We start from the raw sequence: 14,966 nt of genomic DNA on the forward strand, positions 1-14,966 counted from the left end.
TTGGACGTTGCTGAGGAGATGTGTTTCTGTTCGCAGCTGAACCCGGATGTGAACGTGTTCCAACGTAAATTTGTTAATGAAGTCAGGAGGTGTGAAGAAATGGACCGAAAGCTAAGTATGTCGCTCTCTGGTATGCTTCTAAGTCCATAGCTTTTACAGAAGAAATTAGCGCAGGCTGAACCTGTGTGTTACCAGTGTAACCCACTGTTAAAAAGCAAAGTGCTGGCTGGAGAAATGAAGGCTACTTTTCTACCTTGTGTCAGTCAGACTGCCTCCAAGGATTCATTTCCTGGTTGAAGGATAATTTTTAACCCAGTAAGGCTGCCTTGGAATTGAAGGTGAAAGAATTCACAGCTTCTGATCAGGCTAGATGGAGGTTAAGATGGAGATAATTTGATGTTGAAGTATCTTTGGTTAGTATTGAGCATAACTGTGTTATCTCTCCAGGGTTTGTTGAGAAGGAGATTAAAAAGGCAAATATTCCCATCATGGACACTGGTGAAAACCCAGAGGTACCTTTTCCCCGTGACATGATTGACTTGGAGGTAATTATGTGTATTAAGACTCAAATAGTATTTGATTCTAGATGAAAACAGGGGAAATTAATAACTGTAGCTTTTAGTGGTAAAGATCCATTAGTTATAGTCCCCAGTTGTTACTCGAAATGCTAGCTGATCTAATTTACATAAACATTGTTTTAACTGCTCCTTTATCCAAATACTTTTAGAAGTGAAAGCCTGACTTTGACCCATTTAAATGGGTGAAATTCCCCTCAAATTGTTGGAGCTGCATGATTTATGGTGGGTCTGTGTTAAAGTTTATTCAGGATTTTAGTGATTTTGAAGAATACTCTATATAAATGCTGTCTATGAAAGATTAGCTGAGCATGGAATATTTAAAGCTGCCTGAAGATAATGAGACAGACTGAGATGTCTGCGCCATAGCAGACTAAAGATAGCATCCACGATTGTGTGCAAACTGCACGTGATTGTGAAGCATCTTGCCTAGTATATTGTTCTAATAGATTTAATAGCACTTATTTACAGAATTATTTCAAGTTGTTTCCCCTCCCCTTCTCCTTTTCCCGTCTTGCAGGCAAACTTTGAGAAAATTGAAAATGAGCTTAAAGAAATCAACACAAACCAGGAAGCTCTGAAGAGAAATTTCTTGGAGCTGACGGAGTTAAAATTTATACTGCGCAAAACTCAGCAATTCTTTGATGAGGTCAGAATACCGGGATGGATTAGCACTTAGGCAGACGGTTCTTCTCCCACAAATTGCCATTTTTATTCTCAAATGCATTTTTAGTTGCTATTTTGGATTGCAGGGTCACTTTTGTACTTTGTTTAAGAAAGCTTCTTAAATTATTTTCCATTTTCATGCAGTACACATAGCTACCCATGATTTACATCTTGTGACCTTTTTTTTTAATTAATCAGTGGTTTCTCTGAAAACTGTGCAAAATAAATAAGGCACTAGTAGTTCTTAAAGCATGTCAACAGACCAAAAATTCGGTGCTACAGTGGGCCCTTTCTTCAACGGATAAGTGTTTTTCTGGTATGTATGCACATAAACAGAGTCATACCTCACTTACACACAGACGTTACAATCAATTTCTCCTCAGTCTTTGAACTGTTAAATGGAGGTAACTCGTTATAGTCATGATACAAAGACCATTGGAGTTAATGGACTTCTTTGGTTTTACTGAGCCTTTGGTCAACCTTGAAGTTCTCAGGTAAGTTCTGGAGCAAGTTTGCCATTCAAAATCTTCAAACATTTTATCCAATATCGAATAGGCCAGTAAATGGCAGGAGTGTTGTGAATTTTTTCTCTCAACCTGAAAATAGCTTCTCTGATGCCATTCCTGATACAGTGGCATAGAGCCTGCACGGGAGAAGAAACTTAATCCCTCATCTTAAAGCTTAAGAATTTCAAATTCTAGAAGCTCTTAGAGAAAACTTCACTGCATGTTTTTTAGAAGGGGAAGGACGTATTTTTGCCCAGTATGTGACCAATTCCCTCCAATCCAAGGATTTGATCAAAGAGTTCTTAATGGATTTGGCTTCTGATATTTACAAAGACTTTAATCAAGTAGAGGAGGGCTCCTGCAAGCTTCAGACCATTTATCTAACAGTCCTTTTTTTGGCACAAGATGCTGCTGCCTGTTGAAGCACTGAGGTTGTTCCCGTGCCAACATGAGTCTTAGTTGCTGCTAGCATAGATATTGCTAGAGTGATTGGTAATGGGTTTGGTTTCATTACAAATAACTTATCTTCAAGTGTTGAATGACTGCTTACAAGTTGCTGGGTCTCTCTGGACAAACAGCAATAACCTGATAATCTATCACTTAGCTGCATTAGGGTGCCGCTGCCTGTCTGTTCTAACTGAACACTGAGTAAAACCAAGTGCAGCTAGTGCTATCTGCTTTTTCTTAGTTGCTGTCCTCGCTGGCGAGAACTAGCTGCTGCTTTTCTTCAAGTACAGTATTAACATACTAAATTTAAAGGTCAAAATCCATTTTCTTCTGAAACAGTTACATCAATTCACCCACATAAGGGCAACTCATATAAGACTTGAATGAGTTTACCATTCTGGCCGGAGAAAATTTATATATGATACTGCTCTTGTTTGATAACTCTTTTCTCTAATTGTAAACCCAAATCTTTCCCAAATACTGCTGTATGTAAAAGCAAACTGAACTCCTGATGTGTGAAATTCAACAAAAGTGTTAAAACTGTAGAACCACTTTACTTCACACTGTAAACAGCTCTGCATAAGAGATCCTGACTAGTCCGGGACTTTTGAGCCTTATGCAGTCTAGCTGTTGTCCCTAAGTATTGTGTGCTTCATTTCTTCATGCTGTCGTTTGCACAGTACTTTCAACACTTGAAGACTTTAGTAACCTGTAATTAAGATTGTGCTGTTCATAGTAATAAATTGCACAAGAAATGGCTTACTACTCAAACTACTTTGTGTGTGGCATTTGCTATGCTTACAGGAGTTTGTGCAGTGGGGGAGGGGGAATGGTGGCATTTTTTCACTTGTTCTTTTTATGACCATTCTAGTCAAAGTAGCCATTTCTTGTCTCAACATACCATGTTGATGATTATGATCCTTTTCTCAGTCTTCTTGTCTTTGCTTATGAAGAGCAGTATGAGCTGGAGAGATTTCTCTGAAAGTTTTGCCATAAGCATCCTAGACTGTGAGCGTAAAAGAAGACTGGAAAAGTAATGGTTAATGGCATGCAGTCCCTTGTCTCTCTTTCCTCTTAACTCTTCTCACCATCTGCTTTTTTCTGTTTGTTTTGCATCTGTCATTTCCTTCTGGTTTCTGGATTAATAAATTAGATGGTGAAGCAAATCCCTTTTAGTTCCTGTGAAAATGGAATTTGTTTTGTTTCTATGAACTGGAAGGGGCTTGAATTGTATGCATTGTGTGTAGCAATCCAGAACCATTGTAGAGCAGAACTACTGCCTTCCTGCTGTGTAGTATTTGATTTCCTGGCTAAGCAAGGGTAGGGAAAATGACAGATATTTGGGGGTCTTGAAATTAAAGGTGCTGATCTGCATGAACAATCAGCAATTTAAAAATATTTAATAATTTCTGTAGTGTCACGTGAATGCTTGTTTTTTTCCAGGCCCAACCAACCCTGATGTGGTAAAGAACTTTGCAATAACTTAATATTTCACTTATTGCTGGTAAAAACTCTTATTCAAAGTAAATTTCTAGATTGAGCAGACACTTGTCTATCTGCATTGTAGCTGGATAGCTCTTTCATTTCCTCATAGTCTCTCAGTTGTTTGTTTCTGATAAATCTTATAATACTGATGTAATTGATCCTTCCAGAACCAGTGTTGCTATCCTGTTCCCCTTCTAAAAAGGTCACCATCACCAAATCAAAGGAGTTTAGAGAATATTTTAAAGAACTTAGCTTCTTTTTATGGAATAAATTCTTGTATATGTGAGTGCATGTTTTGTAAAACTAGTCTGATTCTTTTCTTTAAGCTGTTTTATTTTGTAATTCCAACCCCCCTTGCAGGACTTTTCTTTGTTTTATACACTGTCCCGAATAAAGAACACACAGCCCCAGAAGGGTCAGGAATAATACTAAACATTTATAAGAATTACTTTCTCAAGTGAGGCAGAGCAAAACTTTTCACATGTGTCATCCTTTTGGTTTTATGTTTTATGTTAAAATCTGGTGAAAACAGGGTGAGCTTCAACTAGTCTAATGCACACCCCACAAAAAATTATCACAGAGAGTGTCTTGACTACTGATAAATACAATACAAGCCTCTTAAAATATTACCTTTTTCTCATTGTCTTTCAATGTCCTGAAATCTTGATATCAAATAATGGCTAGAGTGTTTGATCTGTATGTTTCATTTTGAGATAGGAAACTTGCTTATTTTGGTTGCGTTCTTTATGAAACAAAATTTTAATTCAGCTTATTGGGTATTGTAACAAGTTGGCTAAAAATTGAAAGTATCAGAACTTCTCCATGCTGACTTTCTAAAGTAAATTAGAGATCCATTACTTTTGTAACATCTGTAAGCTGAATCAATTGTGTGTGGACAAGCAATTGAGCTGCATTTGATGTCAGCCTTGCAAAAGCTGTCCTTGCCTATGGTAAATACTTTCCTTTGACATGCAAGTAAAATGGTTTAGAGACTTTTTTGCTAAAATTATTAGGCAATTATTGTGTGAATAGAGAAGTTATGGCTGAGTTGTTAAACTTGCCATATATGTTTGCAAGACTGCAGTGCATGTGTGTGTACAGTTTACATGTTCTAGGGTCAAACTCTACCTTCAAGTGTATCAGCCACTATGGGGGAGACCTACTGTGTACCACAGGGGGTAGAATTTGGTCCTCTGTTTGTGCTAAGGAACTCTTTAATTTTCCTCATTTCATTATATAAGCTGCAGAGGTAGAAATAACTATGACAAAGGCTTCTGAATGGAGTATGAGCATGGCACACAAGAGGATGTGATATGAACATCCTTTGTGACTTCAAGTGCTGACACTTACAAGCTATGTTCCCAAGAATTTAAGAATTTTAGCCTATAAATTAGTTGCAATGAATGACAGATAAGCTACATCCTATTTTAATGCCTGGGGTTAAAAAAAAAAAAAAAAATCACTAGATTGCCTTAAGCAATGTATCTTATGTGTCTGGCAATAACATGTGAAGTGAATATGGCTAATTACCTGGAAAAAATAATGGATTTAATCAGACAAAATGTTCTTAAGTTATAAGTATTGTATGTTTTTCTTGGAGGGAGTACTTTTTACAGCCAGGGAAGACAATTACCATCCAGTACTTTCAGGTTTTGTTATTGACTCTAACTACTGGCCCCATCAGCGTAGATACAAAGTTGAATCAATCAAGCTATCATCACCCGTTTCTAAAATGGATGAGGCATTGCCTTTGCTTCAAAGCGTGGCAGAAGGCTGACATATACAGGGTATGCAGGTATTGCATAACTGGTTGTAAGGTTACAACCTTGTGAAGTCGAGTATTGCTGTAAGGCTAGCTGAGCTGTCTGTGGAAGACTTACCTGAGCAGCATCCTTCCTATCTGTATAGAACAGATTACTGAACTATTTCACAGGCAAATATAATATCCAAGCAGCTCTTAGAAATGCCTGTTGCATTTAGTATGCCGAAAAATGGACACATAGTGGAAGAGAGAATCTGCATGTCCCTTTATTTATTTATTTATTTTTCCAGGGACTAATGAGAGTAAGGTTTGTCAATATGCTTTGCATCATTAAAAAAAAATGGTTCTTGGGAACATGACTTGTTTTTAAAATTAGATAAATTTTTTGGAATTCTGCCTTTCTTCAGACTTATATACCCCACCACCCCCATGTTCTGTTGCAGCAGTCATCAGTCCTTTCTTTTGTGGAAGCTTTGCTGAGCCATTCCACTTTTCCTGTTGTTTTTTTCCTTCCTTGTGCGATTCTTTCTCTCTGTTCTATCACCTAATTTCTCTTTCCACTATTCTGTGTTCTCTTTCCACTATTCTGTGTTCTCTTTCCACTATTCTGTGTTCTCTTTCCACTATTCTGTGTTCTCTTTCTTTTCTTTTTTTTTTTCTCTCGTTTCCCAACTGTCTCCTGGTTCCTCGTTCCCTGCATGCCACTAACTAGTTTCATTAGATATTAATTGATTTGTGAATTCAGGCTGAATTGCATCATCAGCAGATGGCGGATCCAGACCTGTTGGAGGAATCCTCATCACTCTTGGAACCAAGCGAGATGGGAAGAGGTGCCCCACTACGACTTGGGTAATGACAATTTAGACTTCTGTCTTGCACTTGTCTGGGTTGCTGCCTAATGTTCTGCCTGCAGAGTCCACACTGTTTGGAGCACAACTGTTGTGGAGCTTCCCAGGCTGGCACTTCTGGTCCAACACTGGCTGTTGGTCTCCATTCTTGTCCTGCATGCATTAAGTTTCCAGTTCGTGCTTCGGATGTTTCTCTCTGCACAAAAAGTTGTGCCTAGTCTGTTCCTTGTAAACTTTCCCTAGTGCTTTTTCAGACAATCTGAGCATTCACAGCTTTATTTGAATCCGGTGACTGTTCTAGGTACATAATACTCTGAAATGATCTGTATAGTTCTATATCCTCCTTATTAGCTACTTCCAGGCTATCTTTGTATGTCTGTAGTTCTTTATCTGGACACAGGGATTTGAAACAGTGAGGTCCTCTTGAAGCCCATGCCTAAAACGTGGTAGTCTGTGGCAGCCTTATCTGCTATAATCCTTGGCATGTAACTTACCAGGGACCTGTTGAAATGAACAGTAGCAGGCATAGGAATTATATCTCTAAATGTATTTGCTTCTCCTTTGATCGGTGATTTTTTTTATTTATATATTTATTTATGTATTTATATATATACAAAGCATATATATGTATGCGTTATTAATCAGTTTCATTCTGTTAAACAGTCATAGCTTTTGGTTTAATGCAATTGTTTCTGTTGTGCTTTTATCTCTGTCCATTTGTAAGACTGTCTATTTTGCTTAAAGAACTAATTTAAAAACAAGATTTTTGTAGCTTTCAGACTGATGCTAAACTCCAGTAGGCATCAGTGTTTTGAGTACTAGCCTATGTATGCTTTTCATCGCAGAGCTTATGTTTATACTGTTCCCTTAACAGGTTTGTGGCTGGCGTGATCAACCGTGAGCGAATCCCTATGTTTGAGCGCATGCTGTGGCGAGTGTGCCGAGGCAACGTATTCCTGCGTCAAGCAGAAATTGAAAACCCCCTGGAGGATCCTGTCACGGTAAAAGGAACCATCTTTCACAGAGGCAAAAGTCTCAGATGAGTAAAAGGTTTTGCTTGTAGGTCTGAGCCTCCATCCTTTAATGGGCTCCATGCAGGGAAACATTTGTATTACTCTTCACAGTACCCATCTGCAGCATCTGAGGCTTCAGTGACTAATGGTTTCCAGTTTCATTAAGACAAAAATAGCATGGTGGGTGATGGCTGCTGTTGAAAGGGTTAAGCAACTCTGAATTTGGACTGCAGCATGACGTAGTTCCTTCTCAGGCACAAACATAAAGTGCCACTCCTGTGTGCAGTTCTAAATAAGCCGCAAACACCCTTGTAAGACAGGTTCTTTTGGACAGTAGTTGTATGTAACATCTGTAGCCCATTTACTCTGAACTTGGACCTCTTCTTTTTCTTAATTTACTAACCATTAATTTAAACATCCACATGAGCTTTTGGGGGTACTTTTTACTAGTATAAATGGTAAATACTGTTTTTGCATTCTGTTTCCTCTTTACTGTTGCTTCTAATCAGCAGACTTTGGGAACTATTGCTCTTGCTTTAAATGGATTAAAAGAAAGGCCATAGGCTGCCCTGGAACAAAGATAGAAGTGTGAAAATTCAACAACTCCTACTTTGTTGCTTGTATAAAGCTGACTTGTTCTCTTGTTCCACCAACTGCTGGTAGTTGACTTGTTAAATTATCTGTCTGCTAAGGAGAGACTTTGTCCTTATTGTGCAACACTTCCTTAAATTGAGGTTACACCTAATGTAATTATTCTTGAAACTTTATGCTAAGGTTTCCTAAGTAAGGTAGAACTGTAACTTGTTAACAAATACAGGGAAGGGGAACTAGCTACCAACATGAAAACAGCTATACAAAGAATGTGCTGTTGGCTTCCCTGGAGAATCAAAGTTGTTAAACTTCATTTCATCTTATTTTCATTTGCTCTTTAGCTTCTTGCTTGATTATGTAGCTGAGCTGACTGCAGTACGTGATGATCCACATTTTGTTGCATCCTAACTGTTTGGGAGACTTAGCGTTTTCTCAGATTTTCCTGTTTATTGTATTACATAGACTAGATAATACATATCCTAGAACATTTGCTTCAGTAAACACAAGTGTAATAGGCAACTTCAATACTGAGGCTAAAAGCATTATGTTCCTTGTGAGTGGTTCAAAGTCCATTCTTGACTCACTGTGCAGATATGACTTCTATATGAACAGATTCAGAGGAAGGGAAAACAGATTTCTTTTGTAAATTGCTATAATGCTAAATTTTTCTAAATAGCTGAGCTATTACAATGCACTTTCTTCTGTTCTAGGGGGATTATGTGCACAAGTCTGTGTTTATCATCTTTTTCCAAGGTGACCAATTGAAAAATAGAGTCAAGAAGATCTGTGAAGGGTATGACAGTTACTTTAATGTCTTGCAGCTGGACATCTTGCTATGCACAGTAACCATGAAAGGGCACTCTCAAATATTTGAAATGCATACTGAAATGACTTGGCATTCATGTTTTTTACCTCCTTATTTCACAATGACATTAGGAGTAGATATCTTGACAGCAAACATAGCATACCATAAGTAACTGAAACGTGTTTTGCAGCCAAATTAGCTGCTCCCCAAGCCTGTAATGCTCAAAGTAGGTAACTGCTTTGTTATAGAATGTCTAAAAGCAATTGAGTTCAAGTGTTGAAACTGACTCTCAGACGAACCTTTTATCAAAATGTCAACAATATTCTCACAGGGGAGATCAACAGCTGATTACTTCAGAGAGCAGCTGCATTGGCATGATAGCAGCACCCTGAATTGGGATAGCTAATCAACTTCCTAACAGTGCCACTGAGAGTCTAACAGCACAGGGGAGAGAGGATTTTCTTTCACTTCCATTTTCTTAAGAATGAATGGTTTAACATCAAGAGTTTGACTCTGTTTTTTTTAAGAAGTATTCAGCTACTATTTTGGCCTTAAGCAAACTTTTCTGTGCCCATTTGATTTAAAGACGGAAACCATGCTTTACAGTCATTGCTGATCAGGAGCTTCTCTTAAGCTGCTCCTTGCTTTGTTTCTATGTTCACTCTCAGCCATCTGTTTCCCTGACTGATTTATCTTCTCTCCATCTCTGTTGCTAAGGTGGTTTGCATGTCTTTCAGATTCCGTGCCTCCCTCTACCCCTGCCCAGAAACACCACAGGAGCGGAAGGAAATGGCTTCTGGCGTCAATACCAGGATTGATGATCTTCAGATGGTAAAATAAATGAGTTCAATGTCTTTTTTCACACACATGCACACTTGAATTTGTCTTTGGGCCATATTAAAAAATGAGAATTTTTGACTCTATTAGATGACTATTTTCAGCTAAGCAAATTATCTTGAGACCAACAGCTCAATAGTACAAGAAGGATGTTTAGAAACTGTCTGTTTATTTAGTTTCTTTGCAGGGTTTAAGGTCATGGAATGGTTTGATACTTTCCAGAGAGATGAGCAGTTAATTATATACACATAAATACAGAGTTGATACAGAATTGCATACGAGGGAGCAGAGAGGTAGTGTGCATGTGTAAGAAGATAGCAGGTTTCCAACTCTGAAAGCTTGCTACTATAAATGCCTGTTTCCTCTACCAAAACTTCAAAAATATTTAAACTTATTTCCAGATTGAAATAACAGTACTAATTAACTTAGAGGGTTTTTTTTCATGCCTGTCTTTGTATTTTCATGTTGTGCTGCCCTAAAGAGTTTCTGCTTTACAGCTAATCTTTGTGCAGCAGCCTGAGTGTTGGTAAAACATAGTTAGCACACAAAACTACTGGGTACCGGCTCTGCTACATTTGATACTTGCTTCAAGGAAAGGCAGTAAGTCATGATGCAGGAAAATTGACTGAAGGGATTTGAACTAGAAGTCAGAAAAAGGTTCAGTCTGAACCGTTTATTTGATACAGATCCTGTCTCAAGCTGGAAGTTGCGTAGTGTAGTTGTTCAGTAATTACAAAGTAGGCAAGAATGCAGAAGCAATTTGACTAGTAGAACTCAAAACTGCATGTGATAGCTCTACCCTATGTTCTAACTTCCACTCGAGTCTCAGACTTTCCAGCCTGGGGACCTGACTTGGCCTGCGTTTAGACACATTCCAGTTGGAAATCACCCTTAACAAAAAAAATTTTCTTCTTTTCCCTTTAGTCAAATATCTTTTAATGTAATCTGTGTTCACTTAAGGCAATGTACACCTCACATGTAGAACTCTTCTCTGTCCTTTTAACCAGGGTGGATGGAAAAAGTATTCTCTGACCTCTGAACAGTAGATTGTTTGAAATATCCACTGACCTTGGAGTTGGAGGAGGAAAGTAGTTGAAAAGTATACCTGGAAAGAAGCCTTAAATTGTTCTAGCAGAATAATTAATATGGAGACTTAAGTGTGTATTGCAAACATGTGGCAGTCTTGTGCATGCGGTGAGGGAAGAGGGTTCTTTCATCCATCCTCTTGGTAACGCTTGTCTTGTTGGGCAGCGCTACTTCATTGTGCACTGTTGTATGCTGCAAGTTCTGGCCAATGACCTTGCTTGATCTTTGTCCCACCTCTCTATGAAAGGTGCTGAACCAAACAGAAGATCATCGCCAAAGGGTTCTGCAAGCAGCTGCTAAAAATATCCGTGTCTGGTTCATCAAAGTGCGCAAGATGAAGGCCATCTACCATACCCTGAATCTGTGCAACATTGATGTGACACAGAAGTGCCTGATTGCTGAAGTCTGGTGTCCTGTTGCTGACCTTGATTCTATCCAGTTTGCTCTCAGAAGAGGCACTGTGAGTAATTGCTCTGCTGCTCCTGCCTGCTTCTGTTCAAGCAGACTAGCAACTGTCAGCAAACACAACATGGATTAATTGATTTTTCCCAACTCTGAGTCTCTGAAAACCATCCCTTTGGGCTGTTTGAGTCAGTTCTCATAGAGGATGTTTTATTTAGTTTGCAGGAATCATGGCTTGTAGGTCTGCTGTTGTGTGCCTTACTTTGCTATAAATATCTTGCTTGAACCTTCAAGTTCAGGAGAATGACTTACTAGAAAGAAATTTTCCTGTGTTTGAGTACTTTGGTACACATCATTAACTTAGCTGTGCTTTGTAGTCCTGCTCTTTGGATATATAGTGGAACTTATTAAAAGGAGCTATCCATGACATTACCAAGTTCACTCTTTAGTCAGATAGATAATAGAGTTGGGTATCTTGAAAGTTCTTTCATTTGCTGTTTAATAAGTAAAAATCTTGTATGAGCTTGCATGTCTGTCCTAATCAGAGAATGCTCAGCCTTATTATGAGTCTTTTTCCTCCTATATCAAATGGAGAATCGTGGAAACTTGGCAAACCTTCCTCAGCTACTCAGGTATATTTCTTCATGCAAGCAGACTACAATAATGCAAGCTCAGTTTTCCAAATGCTAACAAGAAAGTAAGTTTTTATTCTGTCCTCCACTGCTCTAAGGGTGGGTTTTCTAATCCTGCTTTTCTGTAAACAGGAACACAGTGGATCCACTGTCCCATCTATTTTAAACAGGATGCAAACCAATCAGACCCCACCAACATACAACAAAACTAACAAGTTTACTTCTGGCTTTCAAAACATAGTTGATGCTTACGGCATTGGAACTTACCGGGAGATAAATCCAGGTAAATCCATACTTACCAAAGTCCAAGACATCTATATAGCTTTTGTTTTAGTCATTTTTTTTTCTCCTTATTGTCTGTCCCATATGAAATTTTCTGGTAGTGCAGTTAGCACCTTTCTTTATCACTGGCTTGAAGCAAAGTTCTACTTGCTCAGTTTCAGAGAACTTTTTATGAAATGTATTCCTGCAGCGGGCTTTTTATGGCTGAATGACACCCTTTGTGGAGATCCCCAGCAGATTCGGGTGAGACACTGGTTCTGGGTTTTGATGCCTGAGAGTCTGAGTGCAGCCCACTACACCATTTTAGCACGGATTGTTTTGATTTCATAAATATCTGAATAAAGTAATGCTGTTCAACAAAAATACTGACCACCAGTAACACTTTCAGATTTGGGTTAATTGGGTGCAATGACCAGTTCCCTGTTACTTTGGAGCAAATCTATATTTTGGTTCCCAGGACTAAGCTACACTTACTACAATTTAATGTTTGCATGATTTTACAAATGCTGTCTTGGTTCTGAGTTTATTGTCTTCTTACAGTTTACATTTTCTGCAAAAAGTCTTACAAACTTTGGTGACAGCATATAGTTTTTTCTGAACAGCATCAAAGATATTGAGGCTTGGAGACCTTTTTTAGAGTAGTCAGTCTTTGCAATGCCACCTTATGCTCAAGTGCCTGACTTGCTCCATCTCAGGTTAGACCTAGCTTAGTCATTCTATAGGCATTAATAATCAACTGTATCTAAAGGCTGCTGAATGTCCTTGTGGACTGTTTCACTGCCCTCTTTTTTCATGGAGGGGGATAAATAGGCTCTCTAGTCACTGAGGTTATATGTATTAACTTGCAAGACCTGATGAACTAAAACCATGAGATGAAACTTTGAAGTCTAACCTAGAAAACAGTTGAGCTGGACAGTGGAAGAAAAAGCTTCTGTCCTTGAGATAAATGAGATCTGTGCCTTTTCAATCCTTTCTCGCTTGCCGTTGTTTCTTAAGAGAGTGTGTGTGTGTTTTTTCTGTTTATGTTCAGTCTTAAGTTACTAGGATTGGTGACTGCCTTCTGCCCTTTTTGGCCTTCTGGCAGAAGTGGATGTGCTGGGGAGAATGCAGGTCAGCACTTGCAATAGGTCTTGGCAGGGGGGCTTTATAGGCATAGAGATCCACATCTTTAAGCATGGAGAATCTATTTCCCTCAGTATTAATAGAGTAGCTAGTAAAGTGCTGTGGCCCTAATACTGGGAGAAAAGATGATGGCTTTTATGGTGGAGGCTGATCCCACTCAGAAGCAGGGGACAAACTTGGGAATTATGTGGCTAAATTGCATAAATTTTACTTAAGTAAATCTGGGCTATTCAAATACAGTACACTAGGAGTGTTGTCTTCTCTTACAGCACCATACACAATCATTACCTTCCCGTTTCTGTTTGCTGTGATGTTTGGAGACTTTGGCCATGGAATCCTGATGACTCTGATTGCTGTCTGGATGGTACTTAGGGAAAGTCGTATTCTGTCACAGAAAAGTGACAATGAGGTAAAGAGACAGGTCATACTCTGCTTTGCATTTAAAGCAGAGTTACTCACATCTTCCCTTTCTTGAATCAAGAATGCCATTGCTCCTTACATTTGGAATTTGTGAAGCACAGACTGACGAGTCTGTAGGTCACAGATGGAGTAGCATCATTTCGTAATAATAGTGAGTTCTTTTTGGTTTTCCTTTCAGACATTTGAAGGAAATTACTCAATTACATCAATGGGCGATTAATTTACAACAGCCTATCTGTCCAAACCTGGTTGGACCGTAAAGGGGTTCTGTCACTGCATAATCCCTAATTAATTTATATTTATTTTATATATATTATATATATGTATGTATATATGTGTATATATAAAAATATGTCTCTCCCCAAAGATTCTTCCCATTTGCTCTTACTTGCTCAGAGCTTAGGCTGATAGGGGGTAATGCAGGGTTAAGATACACTGACAGAGCATGGAGAAAGCTCGAACAGTCTGTTCTGCCTAGTTCTAAACTAATGCTGCTGTCTGGGGGTTTGCATCAGAGTATGGAGTGCACTGTTTCCTATTCAGCCCAACCCAGATCCTCTACGGATGGCCATACTGGCTGTTCATGCTGTGTATTCAGGTTCTGTCCTTGCAGTTCTACCTCCTGCACCCCTAATCCCTGCCATGGGGAAATAGAGACTTCATGCTTTTAGTCCATATAGCTGATATTGTTTATCTTGAAACTGACTGATTTGACTGTTCCATCTTTCTGAGAGACCTTGTTCTCATGGACTTTGTTTTTTTTTTCCTATTAGATGTTCAACACCGTTTTTAGTGGTCGATACATCATTTTGCTAATGGGACTGTTCTCCACTTACACGGGCCTCATCTATAATGACTGCTTCTCCAAGTCTCTCAATATGTTTGGTTCATCATGGAGTGTCCGGCCGATGTTCTTAAAAAGCAATTGGTCGTGAGTAAATAGTTGGTAACTAGATAAAGAGTGACACTGATAAGAGTGACTTACCTTAACACATCTTCTTCCCAGTTCAGGAAAAAAAAAAAAAAACGTAAACTTCTGAGCTCAGCCTCAAGTAGATATCAAGAAGTCTGATATCTGTTAAGTTTCTAACCAGCTTGTTTTCAGAGAACTTTTAAAGTTGCCGTTTAGCACCTTTTTCCTCACAGACATAGCAAAATTCCTGACCGCTGCATCTTTTTTTTCTTGTGACACTGAATAACAGGTCAGACAGGTTTGTTATTCATTTGGCAAATCTCTATGGCCACATAGGAAGCTTAAAGCTTTCTCAATTTGAGATGTTCCCTGCACTCACAACAGAAGGTTGCTAGTAGTTTTAAAAGAAAGAGGTAAAAATTGATTGTGTTAATGTTTGAATAATCTACTTATACCTAAACAGAGAGCAACTGCTTGAGACTACCCCTCTGCTCCAGCTGAACCCTGCTATTCCAGGGGTGTTTGGTGGACCCTATCCCTTTGGCATTGACCCAGTAAGAACTCTTCCTTCCTC

The 14,966-nt window shown here is 38.8% G+C and overlaps 1 protein-coding gene across 4 annotated transcripts in view; it reads left to right on the plus strand.

Moving 5' to 3' along the window:
• ATP6V0A1 (ATPase H+ transporting V0 subunit a1) overlaps positions 1-14,966 on the plus strand; it is a 33,410-nt gene that overhangs the window by 324 nt on the left and 18,120 nt on the right. For 2 of the 4 annotated variants that reach the window (XM_026117811.2, XM_026117812.2), the window contains exons 2-13: positions 37-115; positions 448-545; positions 1,096-1,224; positions 6,187-6,290; positions 7,164-7,290; positions 8,604-8,686; positions 9,436-9,529; positions 10,869-11,081; positions 11,788-11,938; positions 13,329-13,468; positions 14,253-14,410; positions 14,856-14,946. In XM_026117811.2, the coding sequence (XP_025973596.1) occupies positions 37-115; positions 448-545; positions 1,096-1,224; positions 6,187-6,290; positions 7,164-7,290; positions 8,604-8,686; positions 9,436-9,529; positions 10,869-11,081; positions 11,788-11,938; positions 13,329-13,468; positions 14,253-14,410; positions 14,856-14,946 (1,467 nt within the window). The remainder of the gene's footprint in view (positions 1-36; positions 116-447; positions 546-1,095; positions 1,225-6,186; positions 6,291-7,163; positions 7,291-8,603; positions 8,687-9,435; positions 9,530-10,868; positions 11,082-11,787; positions 11,939-13,328; positions 13,469-14,252; positions 14,411-14,855; positions 14,947-14,966) is intronic. The other 2 variants (XM_026117813.2, XM_026117814.2) reach the window with 1 other exon arrangement.

Source organism: Dromaius novaehollandiae, chromosome 22 (assembly GCF_036370855.1).
Source record: "Dromaius novaehollandiae isolate bDroNov1 chromosome 22, bDroNov1.hap1, whole genome shotgun sequence".
Classification (NCBI taxonomy): domain Eukaryota; kingdom Metazoa; phylum Chordata; class Aves; order Casuariiformes; family Dromaiidae; genus Dromaius; species Dromaius novaehollandiae.